Source organism: Neofelis nebulosa, chromosome 17 (genome assembly GCF_028018385.1).
Source record: "Neofelis nebulosa isolate mNeoNeb1 chromosome 17, mNeoNeb1.pri, whole genome shotgun sequence".
NCBI lineage: Eukaryota > Metazoa > Chordata > Mammalia > Carnivora > Felidae > Neofelis > Neofelis nebulosa.
The window spans coordinates 41,156,502-41,182,983 of record NC_080798.1 but is presented as its reverse complement, the minus strand read 5'-3'; the positions used below and the strand labels follow the sequence as shown (position 1 = coordinate 41,182,983).

The 26,482-nt window shown below is 41.2% G+C and overlaps 1 protein-coding gene across 3 annotated transcripts in view; it reads left to right on the top strand.

The window, feature by feature from the left end:
• Positions 1–26,482, top strand: part of CDH11 (cadherin 11) — a 152,949-nt gene that overhangs the window by 104,482 nt on the left and 21,985 nt on the right. For all 3 annotated transcript variants that reach the window (XM_058708284.1, XM_058708286.1, XM_058708287.1), the window contains 5 exons: positions 4,516–4,810; positions 7,693–7,812; positions 10,076–10,243; positions 15,067–15,254; positions 21,219–21,472. In XM_058708284.1, the coding sequence (XP_058564267.1) occupies positions 4,516–4,810; positions 7,693–7,812; positions 10,076–10,243; positions 15,067–15,254; positions 21,219–21,472 (1,025 nt within the window). The remainder of the gene's footprint in view (positions 1–4,515; positions 4,811–7,692; positions 7,813–10,075; positions 10,244–15,066; positions 15,255–21,218; positions 21,473–26,482) is intronic.

Genomic DNA, 26,482 nt, shown 5'->3' with positions numbered 1-26,482 from the left:
TCTCTGTCCCTGCCTTGCTCATGCTCTGTCCTCTCTCTCTCAAAACTAAACATTAAAAAAAAATAAACAGCCTTTCAGACTTTTTAATTTTTCAATTAATAGTCATCCATGTTAAGAACACTTACATTTTCCACTGAATGTTATACCATGGAACTCCATTTTTAATAGCTGCACAGGGGCGCCTGGGTGGCGCAGTCGGTTAAGCGTCCGACTTCAGCCAGGTCACGATCTCGCGGTCCGTGAGTTCGAGCCCCGCGTCAGGCTCTGGGCTGATGGCTCCGAGCCTGGAGCCTGTTTCCGATTCTGTGTCTCCCTCTCTCTCTGCCCCTCCCCCGTTCATGCTCTGTCTCTCTCTGTCCCAAAAATAAATAAAAAACGTTGAAAAAAAAAATTTAATAGCTGCACAATAGTCTACTAATTAGTCATCATTTATTGGCCCATTCTCCAACGGAAGGCATGTCCCTGCCTACACCCTATCTCCAATCTGGTGCCCTTCTCCACTCTTTATGAGAGCTTGCCTTTTTGCATTACACATGTTTATTTACTCATCAGTCTCCCTCACTGGACTGGCCCAATGTCCTGTGTCCCGAGGTCCTGGTACTAAGCCTAGTTTTGGGGAAGCCTTTGTAAATATCTGATGAGACAAATGGATGTGTCTTCAGAATGGATGAGATTTTATCCACTTGAGCTTAGGGATGGCAAAACCCAGTTGGATGAATTGAGTTCTAGCAGTACTCAGACTCTGCATTCTCTGTGTAATCCCTCCAAAAAAGTGCAAGAGTAGAAAGTCCACAATACATTAAAAAAATTATTGTCCATTATCATTTATGATAAAGCATGCAACCATCTTTCAGAGAAGAGAGTGACATTAACTACAAGGAGATAAGTGGTCATCTACACAAGAATGAACACCTACTATGCTCAGGGAAAGAGCTAAGCAAACGGTAGACTAGCATAAAATAGTCCCTGACCTCAAAGGGTTCAGAGGCTAGTAGAAAGGCAAACTTATCTAACGAAAAAACAAAAACAAACAAACAAAAAAAACCCCACCTAAAACTAAAATAATGAAGAAATTCAACAGAAGTGATGATACTTTTACCTGGTAATGTTTGGGAGGGATGAAGGAAGGTTTTATAAAGAACATGATAATAACTTGTAACCTGAGAGATGAATGAGTAGGAGTTATCCAGTGAAGGGGGAAAAGTACAAGAGTAGATCTGGAGGGTGCTAATTTCTGAGTCTTATATATTCCATTGAGTTATTTCAGTTGTTCTTTAACATGAGAACAGTAATCCATATTTATGTAATTGACTTATTTGGAAGAGGTTCATAGTAGCATCTCAGTAATGTTCAGGGTTGGGGAAATGCCTTTTCAAAGAGATGTGCCAAAGGAGTTTCATTCATGTATACCCCAAAATGGAAAGATTATACCCAAAATAGAAGTAGTCTTGGGAAATGGGAACCCGGGGAAATGATTGGCATGTGAATTCCCTACGTGAGGAGATGGGCTCTGTGCCCAGAGAGGAAGACAAGACTTCAGTCATGGCAGGGGCTGTGCAGCTTGAACACCATGGAGAGCTGTGCGTAAATTTTTCTGAGAATATAGAACCTTTGCCTTAAGGACTTTCTCAGTGGAGAATGGTGTGTTCGTTACGGTGGAAGATTGTAGGAGAGACAGGACCTGGAGAGCCATTTCTTTATCTCTGTGGAACAAGCAGTTGGCAAGCCCACTAAAAGGGATCATAGGACAAAACATGGAGAAGAGGAAGCAGTGAATGGGCTTTGAAATCCTGGTACCTGAGATTGAGTGTGAGATGTCCGATTGGAGAGGGGAAGAAGAAAAAAAAAGGGGGGCTGGATCCTATGGATCTTCCTTTTGAGATAATGTGGAGATATATCTATCTATCTATCTATCTATCTATATATATATATATATATAACTATATATATAAAACGATATATATATAACTATAGATAGATATAGATATAGATGATATAGATTAGATATAGATATAGATTAGATATAGATATAGATATTGATATCTATATCTATAGTTCCCCATGAATAGAGGGAATAGACTAGATGACCTTTGATTTGACAACATTCCAGGTTGAGTGCTTTATGATGCTCTGAAAAAGTAGAATTTGGCAAGTGATGGACTTTCAGATTTCTTGCAGGAAGCACAGTCTGTGTCATGCTGTGCCCTGCAGAGGGGGAAGCCGGCAGTCTTTGGCATTAGGAATTGGCTGTGTATGCCTCAGCAACTGGGTCCCCTGATAGGAAGGAATGGTTTCCCAAACTGCTTTTTGTGTAGAACCTAATAAATAGTGTTGTCAGTTGTATAGGTCATCTTTGTGGGAGAGAGAAAAAGAAGGAATTTATATCTAACTTTCAAATCCGAAAACAAAGTAGAGAAAGATAAGGAGGGCTATAAGTTTACAGTTTTGCAGTGATTTGGTTGATCATGAACTAGAATCTGTTTAATTCCTAAGAAACTTGCCAAGCTCACGTGGAATTCATGAAAGCCCAGAGAAACTTCCCTTCTAACCCACTCCCGTTAAAATAAGCATTTATTTCCTTGTTTTTCATTCACAAGACTGAGCCCCTAACTTTTGCCAGGTCTCAGGCAGAGAAAACGAACAAATGCAAACTGTTTGGGGGGTTGGGGAGAAAGCCAGCCGCATGGCGGCAGGGATCCCGCCCTCACTGTGGAAATTGTATGAAGATCAGAGCAATTCTGTTCATCCTTTAGAAGCCACAAAATAGCTTCATATTTTACTCACAAACTGCCTTATTCATGAGAAATGTATTAACCATCATTTCATGACAACACGTAGCTTGTTATGAATAACAAGTTCTGAAGACAGGTATATTTTTTCAAATTTTCCTGAGAAACACTGTGAACTAAAATCAAAATGGTCTTCCTGATTTGTACCTACAGGTACCCCCTGAGCCGAAATATTTGGTGTTTCACTGAGGTGCTGCAAATCAATTAGATACTTTCTGGGAAACTGAAACCAATACAAACATCTTTAAAAAGCACTGTGTTCTATCTTGCTTTGTGATTCTGAACAAGGTCCCCAGGCTTTGGTTTCCTAACAATAATCAAATTGGTGTTAACAATAATATTTAAATGACATTACTAATAATATCAGTATGAAAATGTCATTGCTAATCAATCAATATTATTATCAATGCCATTTGAATTAAAGCTTTTTGGTGTATACTGGGTTTTCTCACATAGTAGGCAGAACCAAGGGCTTTTTAGCCACTTGGCTAGCCTTGAAGCCTACGAGAATGGCAAAAGCAAAGCTTCTCTCTTTTCACAAAGGGCATAATGAGGGCAGAGGTACTTCAATTAAGATGAAAGCTTCAGACATTGAGATGACATCAAGGGAAGGTAAGGAATTCATTGCTACAGGAAAATCAGATGTGGTCTTTGGGTGAATCCCATGTTATGAAACACAGAGCAGAGTCCAGGCACAGGATGGGTAGTCAGGAGAACTGGACGATGCCCTGGCTCTGTGAAGTGTGGAGTTAGGCAAGTACCGTCATTTCTCTGGGCTCTGTCAAAGGAGGGGGAAAACCTGAACACATGTAAGGTTCTCTCAATAGTCTAAGAAGCTTCATATTTATCAACCCGTCCTACCCACCTTATGCCTACGATCAGAATGAGAGCTTCTTCCTGACAGGCCACATCCCCAGACCCTCATGTGCCTCACAGAGTGTCTTATGGAAAGGTCTGATCAACGAATTGCTTATCGTAACGAAAGCCTAGAAACAACCTCAGTGTCCTTTGGAAGAAGACAGCTAAAATGAGATGATAGCATGCATCCAGTGGATGTAGCAGTCCAAAAGGTCACCTGAATTTACTGTTGTAGGAAAACAGAGGTGTAGAGTGCTACTCGTGCACTATGGCACTTTATTGCATAAAAACAAATGAGGGCATTTATGTATCTGTACAGATATTCTAGCATATGCATAAACCGTATCTTAGATTCACAGGAAACTGGTAACAACTGTTGTGTCTGAGCAGAGAAACTGAAGGAGTGGGAATCAGAACTGAGAAGACTTACTTATGGCATAAATGTTTGTTTTTTATATTTTTATGTCATCTATGTTTCTTTCAAAATAACTTAATATATGTGCATATGTGTATATATTTTGCTTGTATGCATACTTGTGTGAATATGTGCGTATATTTGGTATGTGTGTATATTTGTGAGGGAAAGTATGACTCTTAGAATTTAAAAAACTCAGGATTCAGGTCTGAATGCTGGCTTCACCTCTCCCAGCGGTGTGACTTTGGCCAAGGCAATTGTCTTCTCTAAGATTCCATTTCTTCATTTGTAAAATGGGGGCAGAGCAGCTCCCTCTCAATGGTGTATGTGTGTATGTGGGCATCTGTGTGGGTGTGGGTGGACAGCGTGCTGTGGCAAACGGTGTATGAATGAGACTCTGTTTCCCCACGGCATCCCTCATGGAATTACAAATCTTGGTTTCTCTTTTCCTAGCTTCATTCCGATATTGACTCTGGTGATGGGAACATTAAATACATTCTCTCAGGTGAAGGAGCCGGAACCATTTTTGTGATTGATGACAAATCAGGGAACATTCATGCCACCAAGACATTGGACCGGGAAGAGAGAGCCCAGTACACGCTCATGGCACAGGCGGTGGACAGGGACACCAACCGGCCGCTGGAGCCACCGTCGGAGTTCATCGTCAAGGTCCAGGACATTAATGACAACCCGCCCGAGTTCCTGCATGAGACCTATCATGCCAACGTGCCTGAGAGGTCCAACGTGGGTGCGTACATGAGGGGAGACCTGCTCCATCTACAGGCCTCGTGTCCCTGTTGGGGGTGGGGTGGGAGGCTGCTGCCCATATTCTCCCAAATCAAGAAGCAGAATTTATACTGCATCTTCAATGGCATATGACCAAAAAAAGTGTTATTTGTGTAGTTGAAGTTTCAAATATTTAAAATAGACCTGAGATTTTAATATCTAGTCTTCGAAAACACAAGAAGTGTGGCAGAATGGCAAGAACCTGACGGGATGCAGGCAATCCTGGTTCTGGCGCTCATTAGCTATGCGACTTGGATCCAGCTCTGTCCATTTTCGCCTTAGTGTCCCTTTCTGTAAAATGGAGTCATAGTTTCTAGTCTTGCAGGATTAGAGGCAATGTAGTTCAGTCACTAGTGTGCACTGATGTCTAATGAGGAACAGTAATCGTAATATTTGTTGCATGTAGACATCATACTAATTGACTTACATGACATTATTGCATTTATTTTTTTGGGATAATCCATCTTTGTAGTGAGGTAGGTCTTATTTGACATACTTTGCAGATGGAAAGCCCAAGCCAGGAACAGGATGACTAATTTCTCGAAAGTCATCTGAGCTATTAAGTGGCTCCAGAATACACACTTAATCAGGACACTATGCCACCATCTGTTAGGATAATTTAGAAGCGGATATGTCCTTTCATCATGCCTGAAGACACCCTGCATTGTCAAAGGATACTTCTCTCAAGGATTTCTTCAACGAGCCACCTTCTCCTGGCAGCAACTTTTGTCTGGCTTTATAGAATGCATTCATTTGTGGTCTTTTGAGAAATATGCCTCATATTAAGAAAGGTTTGTCTTTCAGACAGTGATCATGGCTGTTCTGGTCAGGGAATGAGTCTGATTATAATGAATCAGAGATTTTAGAGCGCAAATGAACTTAAGAATCATCAGGGCCAAACTGCCCATTTTACAGATGAGAAAACCAAGCACCAAGAATGGGAAACAACCTGTTCAAAACAGTTAGATGCAGAAGGTACCCTAGGGCCCTAAGCTCTTTCCACTTTGCATGTAGAACCTAGGATGTGGATTTTTTTAAGCACCCCCCCCCCCTTTTTTTTCCCCTCCTCCAGATAAAGTTGGGCTTTTCTCATACTTTATGAAGGTGGGGCTGAGTCACTTCTTGCCTGTCTCCCCTGGCTGTGACCGGTCCCTTAGTTTTTTGGTAATCGCCTAGTGATTTTAATGAGAAAAATCCAACAGAAACTAAAGCATTAAATAGGGGACTGTAGCATGAGCAACTGAGCCAGAAGGCAAAGCCTGCCATCAAAAAGAACACTCCAGAGAATTCACATTGTTCTCACCTCTGGGAGCTCCTTGATGCTTGGGACTAACACCCAGGCTTTCCATCACGGCTTCCGAGAGTCGAACCTGGTGTCACAGTACCGGGCTGCTGTTATGGCAGTGGCCCTGACGAGCCAGATGGCGGTGGCCCTGACGAGCCAGGTGAACTGTCACATAGTTCTCATTTTGTCATCTGTAAAGTGAGGATAATGTAAACTGTGATGAGGGTTAAGTAAAATACAAAAGAGTCATAATGGACTGAGTGCAGTTCTAGAAACAAAGGAAGCAAAACAATGTAATGTTTTCCCTAGCTCAGTCAGAATGATGCAGGCTAGGCCTATTCTCCTTCATAAATGTCCACTGCCTAGAATAGTGCCTGGTCCTATGGGAAGAGCTTGAGAAAAGTTGTTTGCACGAAATAATGAGTTACAGAAACGTAATGAGAAAAAAAAGCAAGATTTCCTTTTATACCATGTAAAAATCACTGACAGTTGTAAATTAAAGGGTCGTCAGAAGCTGTGTCAACGGGCTGCCTCACCTCCCACCCAGGACCTTGCCCCTCTGCTGGAAATGTCAAGGAAAGACCCTGGGTTTGGTTGGTTGCTCGATGGGGGTTAGACTAATGACTCTGGCAATAATCTACTTTGCAAAATAGGATTGTAAAATTCCTACCTCTCACACCCAGTTTCTCAAAATATAATTGCTGTCAAAACGAGGAGCAGAGGGGATGGATGCTGGTGGAACACAAGGAACGTGCCCCGAAAGTAACTGGTGCAGGGAGGCTCTAATTGCCGTTTCCCTTCCCGGGCATCTCCCCCCATTCTGTAGTTCAGTGCTTTGTGCCCTCAAATCCTGGTGACCATCAAAGAACAGAGGCTTTTCTAGGAGAAACGGAATCCCGTCTTCCTTCATTTCCCTGGTTTCCTTTCCTTCAGACCCACAGATGTCTTAAGGGTGGTTTCTATTAAATAACTACCAGACCCGTTAGAGGTGGGAAGATGCAATTCTCATGTCATCAGGGAACAACATTCTGTACAATATTTATAGCCATAAATTCATTAAAATGCAGTATTAGAAGCTATTTTATTACATGCAAAGCAACAATAAAATGATGTATTTATTGCGCTGCTACAGATGGAAGACTATACACTCTGTCCTTACACAAAAAGCAATTCATCACTAATTATCTTTTATTTTACTCTTTGGGAAGATTGTTATTTAATTATTTGATATACTGAACATTTCAGTTGCATGGGTCTTAGAATGTTTTTGCATTAATGTTCATATTGTTATTTTAACTACTAAGCAGAGCACGATGTACTATGAATATAGAAAGTTCATTTTTAAGCTATGGGAATTTTTTTTAAGGAAGGAAAGAGGGAAGGAAGAAGAGGAAGAGAGGAAGGAAGATTACTTTACATCTGAACCCCTGAAAACTGAGAGCATGTTAAACAATTATGGGGCTTTTCTCCGTTTTTAAAGTTAAGATGGAACTTTATAAACTAGAATAAAATTCAAAAAGCTGAAGGGGTGTTGCTAATGGATTTATTTCATTTTTAAGGGACATCGGTAATCCAGGTGACAGCTTCAGATGCAGATGATCCCACCTATGGAAACAGCGCGAAGTTAGTATACAGCATCCTAGAAGGACAACCCTACTTTTCAGTAGAAGCACAGACAGGTACTGTGCAGTGTTGTTGGGATCTGTGACACATTGTGAATAAGAAGTCCAGGCCTGCTCAGTAAACCTATTTGAGTCTTAGTTTTCTCAAATACAGGAAAGGCCACCTTACAGGATTGTTGAGAGGATTAGACGCTGTGCCTGCATGTGCCTGGATATGGTTAGCATCCAATGAACCTTATTTATTATTGTTTCTGCCTCTATGACACCATGTCACAATAATAAATATAATCTTAAAATACAACTTTTATCTTAAAATCATATCTTACATTTTTTTGTTGTTAATGTTTGTTTATTTTTGAGAGAAATAAAGAGCGTGAGCGGGGGGGGGGGGGGGGTGGTACAGAGAGAGAGGGAGACACAGAATCAAAAGCAGGCTCCAGGCTCTGAGCTGTCAGCACAGAGCCCTATGCGGGGCCTGAACCCACAAACTGCAAGATCATGACCTGAGCTGAAGTCAGACGGTTAACCGAGACACCCAGGCAGGCCATCAAGATAAATTCTTGAGAAACATGCATTTAAGTTGAACATGTGATTTAAGTTGAATTTTAAGAGATGATTTTAAGGGGCATATGGGTGGCTCAGTCAGTTAAGCGTCTGACTTTGGCTCAAGTCATGATCTCACAGCTACACGTCAAGCTCTGAGGTTCGAGCCCCACGTCAAGCTCTATGCCAACAGCTCGGAGCCTGGATGGAGCCTGCTTTGGATTGTGTGTCTCCCTCCCTCTCTGCCCCACCCCTGCTCACACTCTCTCTCTGTCTCTCAAAAAATAAATAAATGTTAAAAAAAAAATAATGCTCAGGTGTGTTTGGGATGCGGCACATTCCCCCCACTGCACTTACAGGTTCCCAATTGGTGTCACCCAAAAAGAAGACTTCACAGTTCTTACAGAAAGCAAACAGCAAACCCAAAAAGTGAAAACATGTAGCCACCAAAACCACAATGGTCCACTTCATTTACACCAAACTTTATTCTAGGGTCCTTTCATTAGAATAAACACTGAAATACTGTGAAAGTTCCATTCTATAATATCACCCCCCAAACTGCTGCCTTTTCCTGTATATTTGAAAGACATTTGCAAATAATCCACATTTGTTATTATAGCTAAATTGTATGAAATACAAATATATATTAATATGTATACACAGGGTCTGCCAATCAGATAAGTTGCCCATTTACTAGTTATCACTTCCACTGACCTATGTAATTATCTATTTGTAGCCACTTTGCTTCAGAACACAGTCTATGGGGATGTGTGGCTATGATTTCATAGAAGGCATTTGCCTTTCCACATTAACCAAGGATAAATGTGAGATTTCATCTAGATTTTTGAGATGTTAAAAACTGATGGAGGAACTCCAATTATAACCTTATTTTTTTCTCAAGGACTCATGGTTAGGAACCACCACTTTGAACATACCAAAGTATTTAACAGATAAGGAAAACAAGACTCAGTGAGTTCAAGGGTGCTGTTGGGAAATACAGACTAAGAGAGGGACAAGGGTGCTTTCTTTATATTTCCAGTATAAATGTTACTATATCTACAGAGAGGAAAAGCTTGCACATGTTCCCAAGAGATTTAAGTGAGCATGGTTTTCATACAAATTATGTGCTAATCTCCAGGGATCATGTAGAATTCAATCATTAATTTACCCCTGTGGTCAGTGATGGGTGATAGTACAACAATGTTTGTGTATGCATTGTGTGTGTTTTTAACTTGTTTGGCTTACTCCTTTAAAATTTAATAATTACATTTTAATGTATTGCTTGGAATATATGCCACCTACATTTAACCTAATATAGATCATAAAAACATTTCCAAGAGTTGAATGCTGGGATAGACTTTCAAAAGATTCCCCTGGTAATTCAAAAGTGGGGGTTTAGTCATGGGTATCCATGCAATGGGCCCTCCAATATTTCAGCCTTTAGGATCTTGAAATGTTATGCCTGAGAATTTTAGAAGCTTATTTATTTATTCTTAAATAAGCTTATTTAAGAAGCTTATTACTTGCGTTTATAATGCAACATATAAAGCATATATGATTATGATGCTATACAAATAATTATGACAATTTGCTGAGAAAGACCACTATATGGTGCTCCAGGTATGTCTACTTGTCATTCTAATTATCATGTCAAAGTGACTCTTCTGCGAGGGCAGGAGCTTTTTTATTCCTCTCTGCTTCCCCTGTGCCTAGAACTTTTTATGTTTTAATGTTGTTACCAATGACTACGTGTGGTGTTTCCCACTCATGGATCCAGGTATCATCAGAACAGCCCTCCCCAACATGGACAGGGAAGCGAAGGAGGAGTACCACGTGGTGATCCAGGCCAAGGACATGGGTGGACACATGGGTGGACTCTCAGGGACAACCAAAGTGACGATCACACTGACCGATGTCAATGACAACCCACCAAAGTTTCCACAGAGTAAGTAGGTGGGCTTGGCTTTCACGTTTTAATGGTGCCATGGCTAGCCCTTCTCCAACCCATTTCTGCTTTGCTCAGCTTTCACGAAGAAATCTAGAAGAATGAAGTCTCTTTATCATTCATGCAAAAAATGAAAACATAAAGAATACAACAGCAACATAAAAACTGAAGGTGCAGTAAAGGTAGAAGGAGGGAAAGGAGATGTAAAAAGTTCCACAACTCTGGAAACAGAAAATCTATTTTGCTAGGTATTTCACTAGATACTGGCTCTGTGATCTAGTAATTAATTAACCTCTCTCTGTGTCAGTGTTCTAATTTCTAATCTGGATGTAATAGTACTGAATAAGTTACCTGTTGCTCTAAAATAGAGTGCCCCAAACCTCTGTGATTTAAAACAATAATAATAATTTATTTTTTTCATGAATCAGTCATTTGGGCAAAACTTGGAGGAGACTGCTTTTTCTTTGTTTCCATAGCTTCAAGTAAGGATGGCTTGACTGAGGTCATAAGATCCACTTCCAAGAATGTTCACTCAAATGTCTGATGAGCTCATGTTGGCTGTTGGTTTCTATCCATGTGGGTCTTGCCAAGGAATGGCTTGGATAGGTTCTGAAAGTGGGAGCCCCAAGGATACCAAGCAGAAACTGTATTGTCTATTGTGACCTAACTTCAAAAATCACATGGCATCATTTCCATAAGACTGTCCAAATTTAAGTAGAATTCTTGTAGACCCCATCTTTCAATGGAAAGACTGTCAAAGTCATGTTGAAGGAAATGCATGTGGGATGGGAGATAAGGCTTGGGCCATTTTTGGAGAATACAGTCTTCCACAGGTCTTATTGGAATGTTGTTATAACTAAATCAGCTAGTATAAAATCTTATAATACCTGGCATAATTTGTCACAAATGTTAGCCATTATTATTATATGAGGGATTCTGGTCCTTCTACAAAATCGGTAAGGTTACTGAAGGAAATAAAAGAAGATGATTTTGAAAGGTTATTAATCATCATAATTACAACAACTTTCATCATTTAATGAATAGTAATTGCTACTGGATATCTTGACAAGAGCCTACATTTTAGATAAAACTAGGTTTCATAAAAGGTGCAGTTAGTGCGCATAGAATGTAGTAAAGCCACCCCCCAAAATAATAATCCAGTTAAAAATGGGCAGAAGCTGGGGTGCCTGGGTGGTCAATTCAGTTAAGCTTCTGACTGGATTTCACCTCAGGTCATGATCTCATGGTTTGTGAGATCTAGCTCCGAGTTGGGCTCTGTGCTGATACCACAGAGACTGCTTGGGATTCTCTCTCTCCCTCTCTCTCTGCCCCTCCCTGACTCTCTCTCTCTCTCTCTCTTTCAAAACAAATAAATAAACTTTAAAAAAGTGGGCAGGAGACAGGAAAAGACATTTCTCCAAAGAAGACCTACAGATGAAAATTGCTCAATATCATTTATCATTAAGGAAATGCACATTAAAACTATAATGAGATATCACTTGATACTGGCCATAATAGGAAAAGTCAAAAATACAAGAAAGAAAAAGTGTTGGTGAGGATGTGGAGGAAAAGGAACCCTCATGCACTGTTGATAGGAATGCAAACTGGTGAAGTTAACTGGAAAAGAGTATGGAGGTTCCTCAAAAAGTTAAAAATAGAACTATCCTACAATCCAGTAATCACACTCCTGGGTAGTTACCCCCAAAATATAAAACACTAATTCAAAGGGATAAATACACCCCTATGTTTATAGGAGTATTATTTATAAGAGCCAAATTATGGAAGCAGCCCAAGTGTCCATGGATTGATGAATGGATAAAGGAAATGTGGTATGTATATATATATATATATATATATATATATATATATATATATATATATATATATGGCAATATTATTCAGCCATAAAAAAAGAATGAAAAAGGGGCACACCTGGGTGGCTCAGTCAGTTAAGCCTTCGATGTCAGCACAGGTCATGATCTCGTGGCCCCATATCAGGCTCTGTGCTGACAGCTCAGAGCCTGGAGCCTGTTTTGGATTCTGTGACTTCCTCTCTCTTTGCCTCTACCCTGCTCATGTTCTGTCTCTCTCTCTCAAAAAATAAATAAACACTAAAAATTAAAAAAAAAAGAATGAAACCTTGCCATTTGCAATGACATGAATGGAGCTAGAGAGTATAATGCTACGCAATATAGCATATTGGAGTTCAGATAAGTCAGTCAGAGAAAGACAAAGGGGAAAAAAGAGAGAGAGAGACAAACCAAGAAACAAGAGTTTGTTCTCTTAACTATAGAGAACAAACTGATGGTTATCGGGCGGGTGGGGGGAGTAGATGGGAGATGGAGATTAAGGTGATGGAGATTAAGGAGTGCACTTGTGATGAGCACTGGGTGATATATGGAATTGTTGAATCACTATATTGTACATGTGAAACTAACACTGTATGTTAACTATACTGGAATTAAAATTAAAAATAAATAAATAAATAAAAAAGAATGTAGCAAAGCCAGAGCTTCAACATACATCTGTTTATATAGATACATAGATATAGACAAAGGTATGTGTGATCATAAAGATGCTGGTGCCACTAATCCATGGGTGTGTGGGGGATGTTTCACCACGAAAATGTCATCTTCACTAGATTAGGAGAGTAGCTGGTGGAACCTGGGAGTTTATTGTCAGAGGGATGGCAATTTTTGCAAATGAGGGAACAAGGAAGGCACACAAACATGGCCCCAGGAAGTCACGCCAGTCATTCGGAGGAATCCAAAGACAGCAATCTATGCAAGGAACACACTGAGATAGGATTACAAGGCAGTAACCAGTTCTCATGGAGTCCCAAAAGAGGTGAAGAAAGACTGCTTTGCCTGATCGGGCACAAAGTTCGGCATCTCCAGTAAGCTTAAGGCTCATATAGCATTCTAAGAAACTACATGCTCCATTATCCACACTGCAGAATTGTTCGGTATGCTAGAAGGAAAAGGCCGAACAGGATTATTAGCATGCAGCCATTAATGCCTTTGCTCACATGCAGTCATATAGTAAAGTTATATTGCTATACTGCAGATGCTAGTTTCACTGCCATGAACTCCAATGAGATTTGGAGAAAACCAACTCAGAGCAGGTTTCTCTAAGCCTGCCTGTAAATTGGTAATTATTTACAGAGCTTATCTACAGAGACTACACCTCCCAGTTGTCCTTGACTGTGCAGGTTCTGGCATGATAAAGTTGAATATGGGTCCAACCTGAAAACATTCAAAGCCACATAATACAGATAAACATAGACAGCATACTGGAACTGATGGAATCCATAGAAAGGGGAAGCTAAAACTTACAAGAGTTTAAGTAACTTGCCCCAAACCACTCAGCTTTGAAGTGGAAGAGACAAAGTTCCCAACCCTTGTTTCTCCATATTGTTTCCTGTAGAATATTTATAAAATGTGGAAGTACAGATAAGATCATTTCAAATCTGGCTTCCCTACTGAAAAGCTTCCAGTGGCTTCCTCCAAGTTCAAATAGAACCATTCCACAATGGCCTTTTTACATAGATGGGCCCCAGCCTACCTATGTACCCTCACCTCTTCCAGAAGGCTCCAGCCACACTTGTCTTCTGGCTTCTGTATGTCTTCAACATGTACCTACTCCAGGGTTTTTGCCATTTCGTCTTTGCTTTGTCTGTAATTTTTATCCCCAGAGATTCATGTGATTGACTGTTCAGTCCCTTCTGATGCTTTCTTCTGAGGGATGTCTTCTCTGACCAACCAATTCCAAATCATTCTCAGTTCTCCCTCTTTCTTGTTCTCACACAGCACATGTAACACAAGTGTATACATTCACACACACACACGACATATTCATATAGACACTCTCACTCATGCATGCATATGTGCACCACACAACCACATACCCACACCCAGAAACACATTCACACATGAGTGATGGTGTGATCCCCTTCACACTCCATCACACACTCATACACACAGTCACACATACTCACTGTCTCATTACCCTCTACCACTTATCCTACTTTATTTTCCTTCTTTCTAGCAATGACATCAGAGTATGTCATTTGCTTTTTTGTTCCTCTTCAGTGTGCCTCATTAAGGGAAGAAACTTGACGAGTCCATTTACTACTGAGTCTCCAGGGCCTAGAGCAGCACCTGGCATATATTAGGTTCCAAGTACATATGAAATAAATATATATGGACAGACCATACTGTGAGAAACCTTTCCAGATAAGGTAGTGCTTGATCAAATGGTGAAGGAGGCAAAGTAAGAGGAGACTCACATATAGAATTAGTAGGCTCATGACCTTGATAAGGATTAAATTTGCATTTGATTTTTTAAAAAAATATGGAGCCGTGGGAGGTTCTCAAACAGAGAAGGAGGTTTTTCTAGGTACCTGGCAGTGCCTTGGAATTAATTCATGGACTGGCAGTGCCTTGGAATTAATTCGTGGACCACCTTGAAGACATGAAAAGAAGACTTTGCTCTTTGAATGTATAAAGATATATACATGGTCCTCAATCACTTCCTGATGGGAAATGTAACTGAGCATTGTTTTCCTTTCTTACTTGTGGCAGGTGACCCCACCACATGACCCTGGACCCCGATACTGTTTTATCATCCTTTGTAGAACACATTTTTTTGACAAGCAGGCCATGTGGGATCTTCTTTCTCAGCCATTCACTTCTTTCATGTTTTCAATCAATAGAAAGTTCAATTTCAAACCCTTTGAGAAATTTATTGGGATTCAATGAAATCTAAAGTCTTACAGCTGCCAAATAAAAGGGAAAATAAAAATAGATGTCTTCTTCTTCTAGGCGTATACCAGATGTCTGTGTCAGAAGCAGCTGTCCCCGGGGAGGAAGTAGGAAGAGTAAAGGCAAAAGACCCAGACATTGGAGAAAATGGTTTAGTCACCTACAATATTGTTGATGGAGACGGTATGGAGTTGTTTGAAATCACCACGGACTATGAGACACAGGAGGGTGTGGTCAAACTGAAAAAGGTGAGCTCGGGTGAGGAATCAGGGGTGTCAGCGGTGCGGCCAGCTCTGTCAGGGCAGCACTGCAGGGGATGGAGAGCAGAAGGTTAAGAAAGGAGAATATGGGCAATGGGGGGCTAATCTGACTTTGCAGTTGAGCTCCCAGCTCTGGGGAGATAACAGAACTGTATCCCTTTCTGTCACTGCAGAGAGAGCTAGCAAAGGGGCTGGGGGGGATGTTGGCCGACTGCCTGTTAGTTTTTGTGTGATTTGGCACACTTTCCACATGGAAGGTAGATAGCTGGATAAATCTGGGTTTTAGAGAAACAGCCCTGAACATGGAAAGGGTTCCTCCTTTGGCTCTTCCAAGCTAACTGTTAATACAGGCTGTTCAGAACGTTTCCTATGTGAAAGTATCCAAGGGCCACCACATTGCTGGGCCTTCTGGGAAACTTGAGCCAATCCTCTGCTTGATTTTCTCTCAAAATTGAGCCTAAGAAACAACCACAATGGACCTTCCCCCCATAGTCAGGTGAACTGTCTCTAAAAATGTGTCCCAGAATTAACTCATAGCAAAGAGTTTATTGTTTGTCCTTGTTTTGTTCTGAAAATCTAAAATGTACTCAATACTAAATCTAGGCTAGATGAAGCCTGAGCCTCTTACAAACATTTATTTTTCAGAAAAATCATACAAAGTAGATAGTATTATCCCAATAGGCAATAGTACCTCAATTTAATTATGAAGAGATTGGGACTCAGACAGTTTAAATAATTTGACCCCGTCATAATCACACAGGTAGCAATTCACAGACGTGAAATTCAAGCCTGGGTATTCTGGAACAGCTTCCTATTCAAGATGTTTTGGGGACATTTGGGCCAGAAAGATATTCTGAAGGTATCCAGAAAGGATTCACTTTCAAGTAAAGAAACAGTTACAGTATTTTCTGAAACGCCCCCCCCCCCCCGATTTAACACTTGAGAAATCAACACCTCTCCATCATCAAAGTGTATGGAGCATTAAATCTGAATTGGATGATGGGATTACCTTGGTTTTAATCAAGCATTCATTTTCAACTTCGTTTTGTAGCATGAATATTAAGCTCCTTGGTGTGATGGAAAAGATTGGACTGTAACACTGATAAAAAATTAATTTGAAGAATCAATAAAGAGGCCAGTAGCTGGAGAGCAGGCAGGGGTGGGGTGGGGGAAATTCCTGGGAGGAATCTTTTAGTTAGGGAAGCAGGGAGATATGTGCTGTAGGAAGCAGACTTTTCATAATACTTGGAAACATTGTTGGATTTGGGAGATATATTAGGGGACACAAAACAAAGAGAGGGTAGGGGGTGACTCTTTCATAAGAGAGTACGGAAGTTGGGATGAACTTTGGATAGTAGGAAAAGCCAACATTAGTACAATGAATTAGTGGCCATTGCAGCCTAATCATTAGCCATGAAGGGCTGGGGTAAGCACTCCCTCTGGTTTTCCTCTAGAAAAATAGCTGAGTGGGATGCCTGGGTGTCTCAGTTGGTTAAGTGTCCGACTTCAGCTCAGGTCATGATCTTGTGGTTTGCGACTTTCAGCCCCGCATTGGGCTCTGTGCTGACAGCACAGAGCCTGGAGCCTGCTTCGGATTCTGTGCCTCCCTTTCTCTCTGCCCCTCCCCACTCACACTCTCTCTCTCTCTCTCTCTCTCTCTCTCTCTCTCTCTCTCTCTCTCAAAAATAAACATTAAAAAATTTAAAGAAATAGCTGAGTGACTTGTGTGTTAGCATAGAGCTGTCAACTTACCTTGTTAATTAATATTACTATCTTTTCTGCTTGACACAGACATATGAGCTTTGGCATCAGCAATCCCTGCCTCCCACCCTCTGCTGTTCAAGTAATTGGGTAGTTGGTTATGCTAAGGTTGTCACCTGTATTCAATGTATTCAGGGTATAAACACATACTGTGTCTCTAAGATCCTGAAACATTTAAATCACCCCATGGAACTCACACATCGCAAATGAGCTCTCTGCATATGATTAATTTGCACATTTCCCCCCAATTCAATGTGTTTATTCCAGGCAAAGAAACAATCTTCTACAAATCCCTGAAATTTAGGCTTAGAACACGGTAAGATGTTATTTCATTTGTAAAAGAATGTTTGCTTGAACTCATAGTTCAGAGTTCTAAATGTCCACCAGGAAAGAAGAGAATCGGGGAGGTGGTGAATTTAATAGAATAAATGATGGATCCTATGGAAGTCATTGTATATGTTTTAATAATATAAGAGAGTATGGAGAGATCATGGGCATATTTGTCTCTTAAAATATTCTTAAATGCAGCATTTTCATGCATTTCTTAATTCATTCACCCATTTTTCTGCCAGGAGTTACTGCGTTCTTATCATTTGCCAGCAGGCCCCTTGTGAGAGGCTGGGCATCTAAAGTAGAAGAGACAGAGTCTTGGCTATAAGGAGGTCACCGTTTAACAGGACATTTAACTGAAAAGACAATGAAAATAAGAGTGGGTTTTGTTTTCTCAGCCTGGGCACTATCAACATTTCAGGACAGATGCTTCTTTGTTGTCTGGGGCTGTTCTGTGCACTGTAGGGTGTCGAGTAGCACCCCCGGCCTCTCCTTGCTAGATGTAAGCACACTACCCCACCTGTTGTGATGATTTAAAAATAGCTCTAGACATTGCCTCATATCCCCAGGATGAGGTCGAGCAAAATCACTCCCCAGTTGAGAACGAACTGTAATAAAGTGTGATAAAATCTATGAATATGGGTCATGAATGAATTCTTACAGGAGTAAAAGTTTACTTCTAGAGAAGTAGGAATTTACCTGATAGATAAGGAGAGGAAGGGCTGAGGGCTTGGATTATGGGAACAGGACACATTTAAGAAACTTGGATAAGTCAGTCTTGAGAGTTTTGAGATGGATGCTGTGGGACCAGTTGCAACAGTGTTGTTAGAATCCGAGGGGGAAGTTACAAAGAACTGAAGAAGGCAGAAGAGGTGAAGGTGAAGGTTTCAAGAGATATTTAGAGGAGGTAGAATCATTCACGTATTGGATAGTTTGGGAAGCAATAAATACTTCTTGAGTATTGACTCTGTGTCAGACACAGTAAGCGGCAGAGGTGTAATGGTGCATAAGAGAGAATCTGCCCTCAGGATATTCAGATAGTCTCTGTGTGGCTAATGGAAGAACCAGTGCAAAATAAAAATGAAACATGTCAGTGGCTTGGTGGACTGGGAGGAAAATCCGATCTGTTCATCGCAATGCCGTTGATCAAGTGGGCACCCATTTATTGCAGAACCTGGCACGGTTTCTGAGCTATTCCCTCTTAACCAAATAAACTCCTCATAAAGCAGTGTGAGAGCAGCATTAGAAGGCATTTTAAATATCCCCTGTTTTAATAAAACTATTTTTATGTCTGATTATTTTTTATATTTTTGTCCACATGTATATACATATGGATATATAACATTTGACACAGTTGCAATCATAGAGTGATCTGATTTGCTAATTTAATGTCACATCATAAACATTTTACATGCTGTTATATAATATACATAATCATTTTTAATGACTACATAACATCCCATCCTATTGATGGACCATTATTTCCTTAATAAAATCTCACAGTTGGATTTGGTGTTTTGTGTGTATGTTTCCCTGATTAGATATAACCCTTTATTATTTCTGACAAACACCAGGCATTTTTGAATGTTGTTTGTTTGGGTTTTCTGTTGAATTAATCCCTCAGGGAGAATTCTCAGAGGTCGGATTAGTAAACTGAGGGGTATTAAGATTTTTATGGTTTATGTAGTGTGTTGCCTCATTTAGCTTTATTTCAACTACTCATCGCATGGGTATAAATGTTCACAGGGGAAACTACCTTAAATCTTTTTTTGGAAAGAGTCAAGGTATAAATTGTAGGTAAATGCTTAAAGGTTATTCATCCATCGGACCTGCTCCCCATTCTGACAAAAAACTGGTGTAGATGATCACTTGTCCCTGGGAGTGGGGAATCAAAAGTCAACAAGACTCAGCAGAGTCCTTTGGAGTGCTCCCCACTTAGCAGGGGCGAGAGATGAGGGACTTCAGAAAGGCAGCTGAGAAAAGTTGAGGATTTCCCAAGGCAATGAGGATTGCCAGAAGACTCGGTCAAATCTCACCGAACTAGGAAAGGGCATTCCAGACAAATGTTGGCAAGGATTTGAGGGAGTTTTGCTTGGAATCTGAAAAGATCGGTCAGACTGCAGTGTGACTCTATTAGCCTCAACGTCATCAGTGCTTTCCACTGGGAACATGGCTCAGGGCTCTGGGTCCCTACCCATATGCCTAAATCAAGTTCAAAAAAGGTCTGCTCTAAGAGCATCAAGAGGCTACCCAACATTAGAAAATTTCTCCTTACCTGGCCTCAGAACTATCATATTCTAGCTTTGTTGTTGTTGTTGTTGTTGTTTTTTGTCTAAAAATTGCAGAGATGTTTGAGAAATTGCAGCAATCTCATATCTGGAGCCCATAAAGAACATCCCTTTCTGCTGCTCAGTAACCCAAAGAGGGGTTACAGGGTTGCTGCTGAGTCCCAGAATGGTGCATCAGCTGTATGTGATTCTACTTCAGGAAAAAGAGTGTTCCCTGAGCCGGGTGGGCAGATGATGGGAAAACTTTGAATGTGTTTCTCCTTCCCGAAAGTGAAATCATCCTTAGTTTTGAGCTTTGTAGAATTAGGTCAGGACTAAACCCTGTGCCTATGTGCCCATTCACAATAAGTGTTTGCCAGGCAGTTGACGACAGCATGGCAGGCAGATGCTAACCTTAAAAGACCCAACTTTTTCCAAACATTTGGTCGTTCAGCATCATCTGGAGTGCTAATTAGAAAGTTCTGTTTCTGAGGCATCAGAACTTGTTGCTGGACCACTATTTTACTTTTCACCTTTTGCTGACTGATTCACTGTGTCTCATCTCATTCAGACCCTGGGAGTGTTTACCGTCAATTTCTCCAGAACTGCAGTCGTTCGAATACTTCTTAATTTTTTTTTTGAATCTGTGTAAAATCTATACTGTTGATAATTTTTGCCCTTGAGGGGGCTCCTTTTAAACATATATGCATTTTTTTTAACAAGGAAGTGTTATTCTCATTGGCCTATATGACTTGCCACAAATGGAAGATAACCTAGAAATGAACGCAAGCAAAACAAAATGATGCTATTGCATTCTAGCTCAACAGTTGAATCAGTGCCTCTCAAAAGGAGATTAGGAAGCATATCATATATGTTAAAAAGTAGCATATACTGAGGTATACTGATGTATCCCTGATGTTTTTAGTAATGAAGGAATTAGAAAAGGAATAATAGTATCAATAAGTAACTTAATAAGTAAGTTAATGTCATTCAACAAATCCATCCACCGAAATTACCCATAAACCACTTGAAGTCATTTTAAGGGCCAGTGTTGGTAAGGATCACAGACTTTGGGAAAGGGTCAGAAAATTAAAAATTAAGCTATCAATATGATTAACCCAGCTCTGTGTGTGTGTGTGTGTGTGTGTGTGTGTGTGTGCATTTAGAGGACAAAAGCCATCTAACAAGACATACTTTTGCTGAAATTCAGTGGGTATTTTTATTATGAAGATTCTTAGAACTTTACAGAATGGGCTACAATATTTGCTTTTGTAGTGTTTTAATTTCTTTCCTTAGATGATTTTGGTGAATGATTTGGACAGCCTTATTGTTATGTAGAATGAAGTTCATTTTCGATGATGTGGTCCTTCTGTGTCTATTGTGCTCCTGGAATTACCCATTAAGCACATTCCAGATTTCAGCAGTTGATTTGTCTGATTTTCTGACCAAATGGCTCAGGTAATTGGATATTGAATAGACACTGATTTTTCTCCCTTTGAGGAACTATTCACTCTGCCCTGTAAAACAATCCGGTCTTTTTCCTCCATGATTCTTTCAAGGAACCGGTTGCCAATCATGTCTTCTTTCTTGCCAGCCTGTAGATTTTGAAACCAAAAGAGCATACAGCTTGAAGGTAGAGGCAGCCAATGTGCACATCGACCCAAAGTTCATCAGCAACGGGCCTTTCAAGGACACTGTGACGGTCAAGATTGCAGTGGAAGATGCTGATGAGCCCCCCATGTTCTTGGCCCCAAGTTATATCCACGAAGTCCAAGAAAATGCAGCGGCTGGCACTGTGGTTGGGAGAGTGCACGCCAAAGACCCCGATGCTGCCAACAGCCCGATAAGGTACAGACATTTATTTAAGAGCCCGGGATGAGGAATTTTAGAGGAAAGACGTTGCAGGAAAGTCCTGAGGGAAGCACATCCTTCAGTTTCAAAAAGGATCCAAGATGATCAGGTTCAATGCAGTGTAAACAAGACTACGATTTGGAAGATGTGAATTCTACTTCCCGTCTGTTACTTTTTGGATGAGTTTGTTCAAACTACAAAATTTCTGTCTGCAGCAGACTTCCCAGTGTACACGGTGGTGCAATGCGTAGCAAGGCTTGTCTCGGGGAACCGTAGCGAAGTATGGATAAGGACTGTGAACTAATTATAGTCATTACAATTTATGGAACACCTTTCCATGCTCCAGTTACTCCATTAGGTATGTTAGGCAGATACTCTAATGTATCCTCTCAATTTTATTCTATAGGAATTTTCACTTAAATTGAGGGGACATGGTCAAGGCAAAGTGACTTGCCCAGAGCGACACAGCCAGTGAACAGGAGGCCAGGAGAGCAAGCTCTGTCTAATGGCTCCAGGGGACTTGGAAGAGATAACAGAGGGCCACACAAATTCGGGGTGCTTTTCTTATTGTGATATCTTTGTGACTTAAAAAAACTAGCTAGAAAAATGATTCAGAAGCCTGCCTTCCCCTTTCCTCAACCTGTGTTAGTGACCAGTGAGGCTGATGAAGATGATGAAGGACATGAGGAGGTGAGGAAAATTGTCAGAGAAGAAGGCTTGTCACAGATCCAAGCTATGTACGGGGCAGAAGGGCACAGCTGCCTGAAACCTGCCTAGGTGTCGGATCCTAGCAGGTGTTTATTCATCCATGGCCCCTCTGTTACTTCCTGTGTTACCTGGACTTCTTCCCTGCTTCAGCCTGGTCTCCCTGCCTCCAGTTTCTCACCCACCCTTCTTTTGTTCTCTAGCCAGACTGAGCATTTTAAAAAAATGTTCTATTTTCAGTTTTGAGAGAAAGAGAGGGCATGCACATGAGCGAGGGAAGGGCACAGAGAAGGGGACAGAGGATCCGAAGTGGGCTCCCTGTGGTCAGCAGCGAGCCCATTGTGGGACTTGAACTCATGAACTGCGAGATCTTGGCCTCAGCCAAAGTCAGATGCTTACCCGAGTGAGCCACCAGGCGCCCGCAGATCGAGCATTTGTAACAGCACATCTAAATATCACATCATACTCCACACTTGAGTTATCAGTGATCAAATTGTTTGCCCCTTGCTGCTCCCATGAGAATAATCCCAACTCTCTTATTTAGTGGCAGGCTCTTCTTTGCACCCCTCCACCCCAGTGGCTGCCGTGCCCTATTCATCTCTTTCATTTTCCATCTATTCACTCTTGGCATAAGACTCTCCATTGCAGCTGGACTGGGCCACTTCCCATTCCTGAGGCAGAACTTGCTCTTTACCTGTTCCAGCTTCCCACCTTTACACAGTCTCCCTCCAGGTGGGAGCTCTGCCCCTCCTTCTTTCAAAGTTGCTACACGGTACTCATTTTTCCCACTTCCACTTCAGTGTCACCTGTTCTAGAAATTCTTCTGGGACACCCAACTCATGGATCAGATGCAGTTTCCACCTCAGAGTGCTCACTGTGCAAAATCACAGCGACACCTTATGCTGTGTGCTGTCCTTGGCACACTCAAAGGGGGACTGTCTGCCTGGTTCTGGGGCTGGTAAACTGTAGCCCTTAGAAAAGATCCAGCTGCCATCTGCATTTCGCAGAGCCTCTATACTGTTTTCCATAATGGCTCTGTCTTGAAGAGATATTTTCACTCCCATGTTCACTGCTGCATTATCCACAATAACCCAGACATGGAAACAACTGCAGTATTTGTCAATGCATGAATGAATAAAGACAATTCGACTTAAAAAGAAAAGGGAACCCCATCATTTGTGATAATTTGGAGGACTTTGGAGGACATTATGCTAAAAGACATAAGTCAGACATAGAAAGTCAAACATCGCATGATATTACTTGTAAGTGGAATCTAAAAAAGTCAGACTTTGAGAAACAGAGTGTAGAATGGTGATTTCTAAAGACTGGGGATGGGAAAATGGGGAAATATTGGTCATACGGTACAACTCACAGTTATAAAATAAATAAGCTCCAGACATCTAATGTACAGCCTAGTGATTACAGTTAATAACATATACTTGAAGTTTTCTAAGAGTCCATTTTAAGTGTTCTCATCACACACGACACAAAATGGTAACCATGAGAGGTGATGAATATGTTAATTACCTTGACGATGGTAATCATTACACAAGGTACACTTATATCAAAATGCCACGTTGCCCACATTACATATTATTTGTCAATCAAATCTCAGTAAAGTAGAGGGAAAATAGGAAACAAATATGAACACGAAAACAATTACCACGGACAGTGGAGTTTTTCTATTGACACCAAAGAAAATGCTGAAAGGGCAGGAGGAAATCCCAAATGAAAATGTTAGTTGCCTTTAAATCCTTGAATATCCCTTTTAGGAGAAAGGAAGAGAATTATCCTTTAATGAACATCTTCTCAGCCCCAGACAATGTGTTGCACTAAGTTATTTAAACTAATCCTCAGACATCCTTTGAAGCCCTGACTACTTTAGGATGCAACAGATGGAAGTACTGAGGCTCAAAGGGATGATGTGAGTTCTTCGGTCCCACAGCCAGTGGGTACTGGAGGCTGGATTTTAGTTCAGATCTGCCTTCGGTCCATTTTGAGCTTCTTACTCTAGCCAAACAGCCACCAATGGGAAGATTTCCCAAGAAGGTTTGAGTGTGGTCTTTTCTCTATGCAGAAAGATCCATTATGTCATGACTGAGGGTCAGTGTAACAACACTTTGAAACTACTCAAAAATGTCTGCGGTGTGGGTTTTAAATGAGTTAGGCTTGGCTAGGCGCATTAGCAACGTTTTGGAAGAGCAATGACGTAAAAACGCTTGGAACAATTGCTCATTTCCTCTGTGCCTCATGTCTCCAGGATCCACATCTGCGATTGGTTATTTGGGTCATGTTTTCAATGGTGGCTGTTCTGTGCAAGTAGGCAATTTCCGTGTCTATAATTATCCAAAGATGCTCAGTACGGCCCTTGAACCAACCCCCCACCTTACCCGCTCAGTCCCTGTTCCTCAAGGAATTTATAGAACATTCAAAGCTTTTTATGCACTGTGCGCACTACCTATTTTCCTGATTGTTTATCTTCACCTGTATGGGAACTTGTGTCCTTGGACTTGTGGGTAGGACACTATAGTGTCCAACAGACTCTTAGCTGCATGGAAATTTTGCAGATCTGGCTTTATAGACTCTGTAGCATTAGACACAACTTTTCTTCACTGCTGCCTTTTTGAGACAGTCTCTCTTCTCACCTTCCTTGGCAATAGTCTGTTCCTGCCTCCGACAGCACCACCCTGGGGTCTTCACTGATGTTTGATCCCTGTCCAGGTAGTGGGAGCTCCCTGAGATGCATGCTTTTGACCTGGATCTTTCTCTCTCTGTCCTCTCATCAAGAGCATTCCTACCCAGGCATGGCTGAATTGAGTTAAGGCTCCAGATTCTCTGCCTTAGGGCTGATCTTTCTCCCTGATTCTGCTCTGCACCTATTCTGCTCTCTGCTGTGACTTTTCACACACTTGCCTTTTCCTTCCCTGGCTTGCTCATTTATTTAAACTTATTTTTGAGCTCATACTTATTGTGACATACTTAAAGTCTGACACCACCTTGATTCTGTGAAACTTGAGGGAGAGCTGACTTGTTACTCTCCTAACATGGCAGCATATCTCTGGTGGAATTCTAATCTCTCTCCTTTCTGCTAAGCTGACTTTTTGTGTTTCTCAATGTCTCCCTCTGTCCGACATGACATTCAAGCTAGAAACTCTCTGGGACTCTCCCAGCCTTCCAAGTATCAGCTGAGTCCTAATGGTGCTATCTTCATCACACAATCTTGTGTTCCCTCTCACTCCTATACCAGTGCCTGTGTCCCCAACACCTCATTCGGATGCTAAGTCTCTCTGCACTTCCTCCATTCTCTCTTGCTCAGACCATCTTGCCCACCCTACCTTATTAATCACCCTGACAGCCTGATTCCATGTATTGTCCCTCTGATCAGAAGCCCTCTATGATTCTTCACTGGCTATAGGATAAAGGTCATATTCTGTAGACTGACAATGAAGAACTTCCATGATCTGTCCACAGTGTGTGACAGCAACAACAAAAGAAGAGCAGGGGTGCCTGGGGCTCAGTCGGTTAAACTTCCAACTTGGTTTGAGCTCGGGTCACGATCTCGCAGTTTGTGAGTTTGATCCCCTCATTGGGCTCTGCAGTAACAGCACAGAGTCTGCTTGGGACTCTCTCTCTCCTTCTCTCTCTGCCCCTCCCCCACTAGTTCCTCTCTCTCTCTCTCAAAGAAACTTAAACAAAAAGAAAAGCAACTATTATTTGTTGTACTGCTTACAGTATGCAAGGCACTAGGTTATATATCTTAACATCTATAATTTCATGGAATTCTTACAGACAAGCTAAAACTTAGGTACTGTTAATAATCCAGTTTAAAAGATAAGTAAGCTAAGATTCATAGAACCTAAGGACATTTCCAATATCACTGAGCTTAGATGTACTGGAGCATGAACTTGAATCTAGGACTTTATAAAACCAAAATTCATGCCCTTCGCTTCTAGAGAATAATGCTTTGAATTGTTAATTATCTTTCTCCCAGTTACTGTGTCTTGTCATGTCCACTAGATAGTAAACTCCCTGGTGGCAGGGGAAAAAATCTATTATTTTTGCCTCCTTTTCACAGAAGGCTACCCGCTGAAGGCTTTGTTACTGAGCCTCTCCTGACATTTGCGAGGCATGTGTACCTGGTTTCTCTTCAGCTTCTTCCCTGGGGAAGGGGACTCATCATTCCATTCCCATACGGAGCTTCACAGTCTAATGACATCATGGATGAACTCGTGTCTTTTACACCATGAAGTGCTGCTCCATGAGTGGAACCCTCTTTGTTGGAAGCAACATGATCTAGAATTG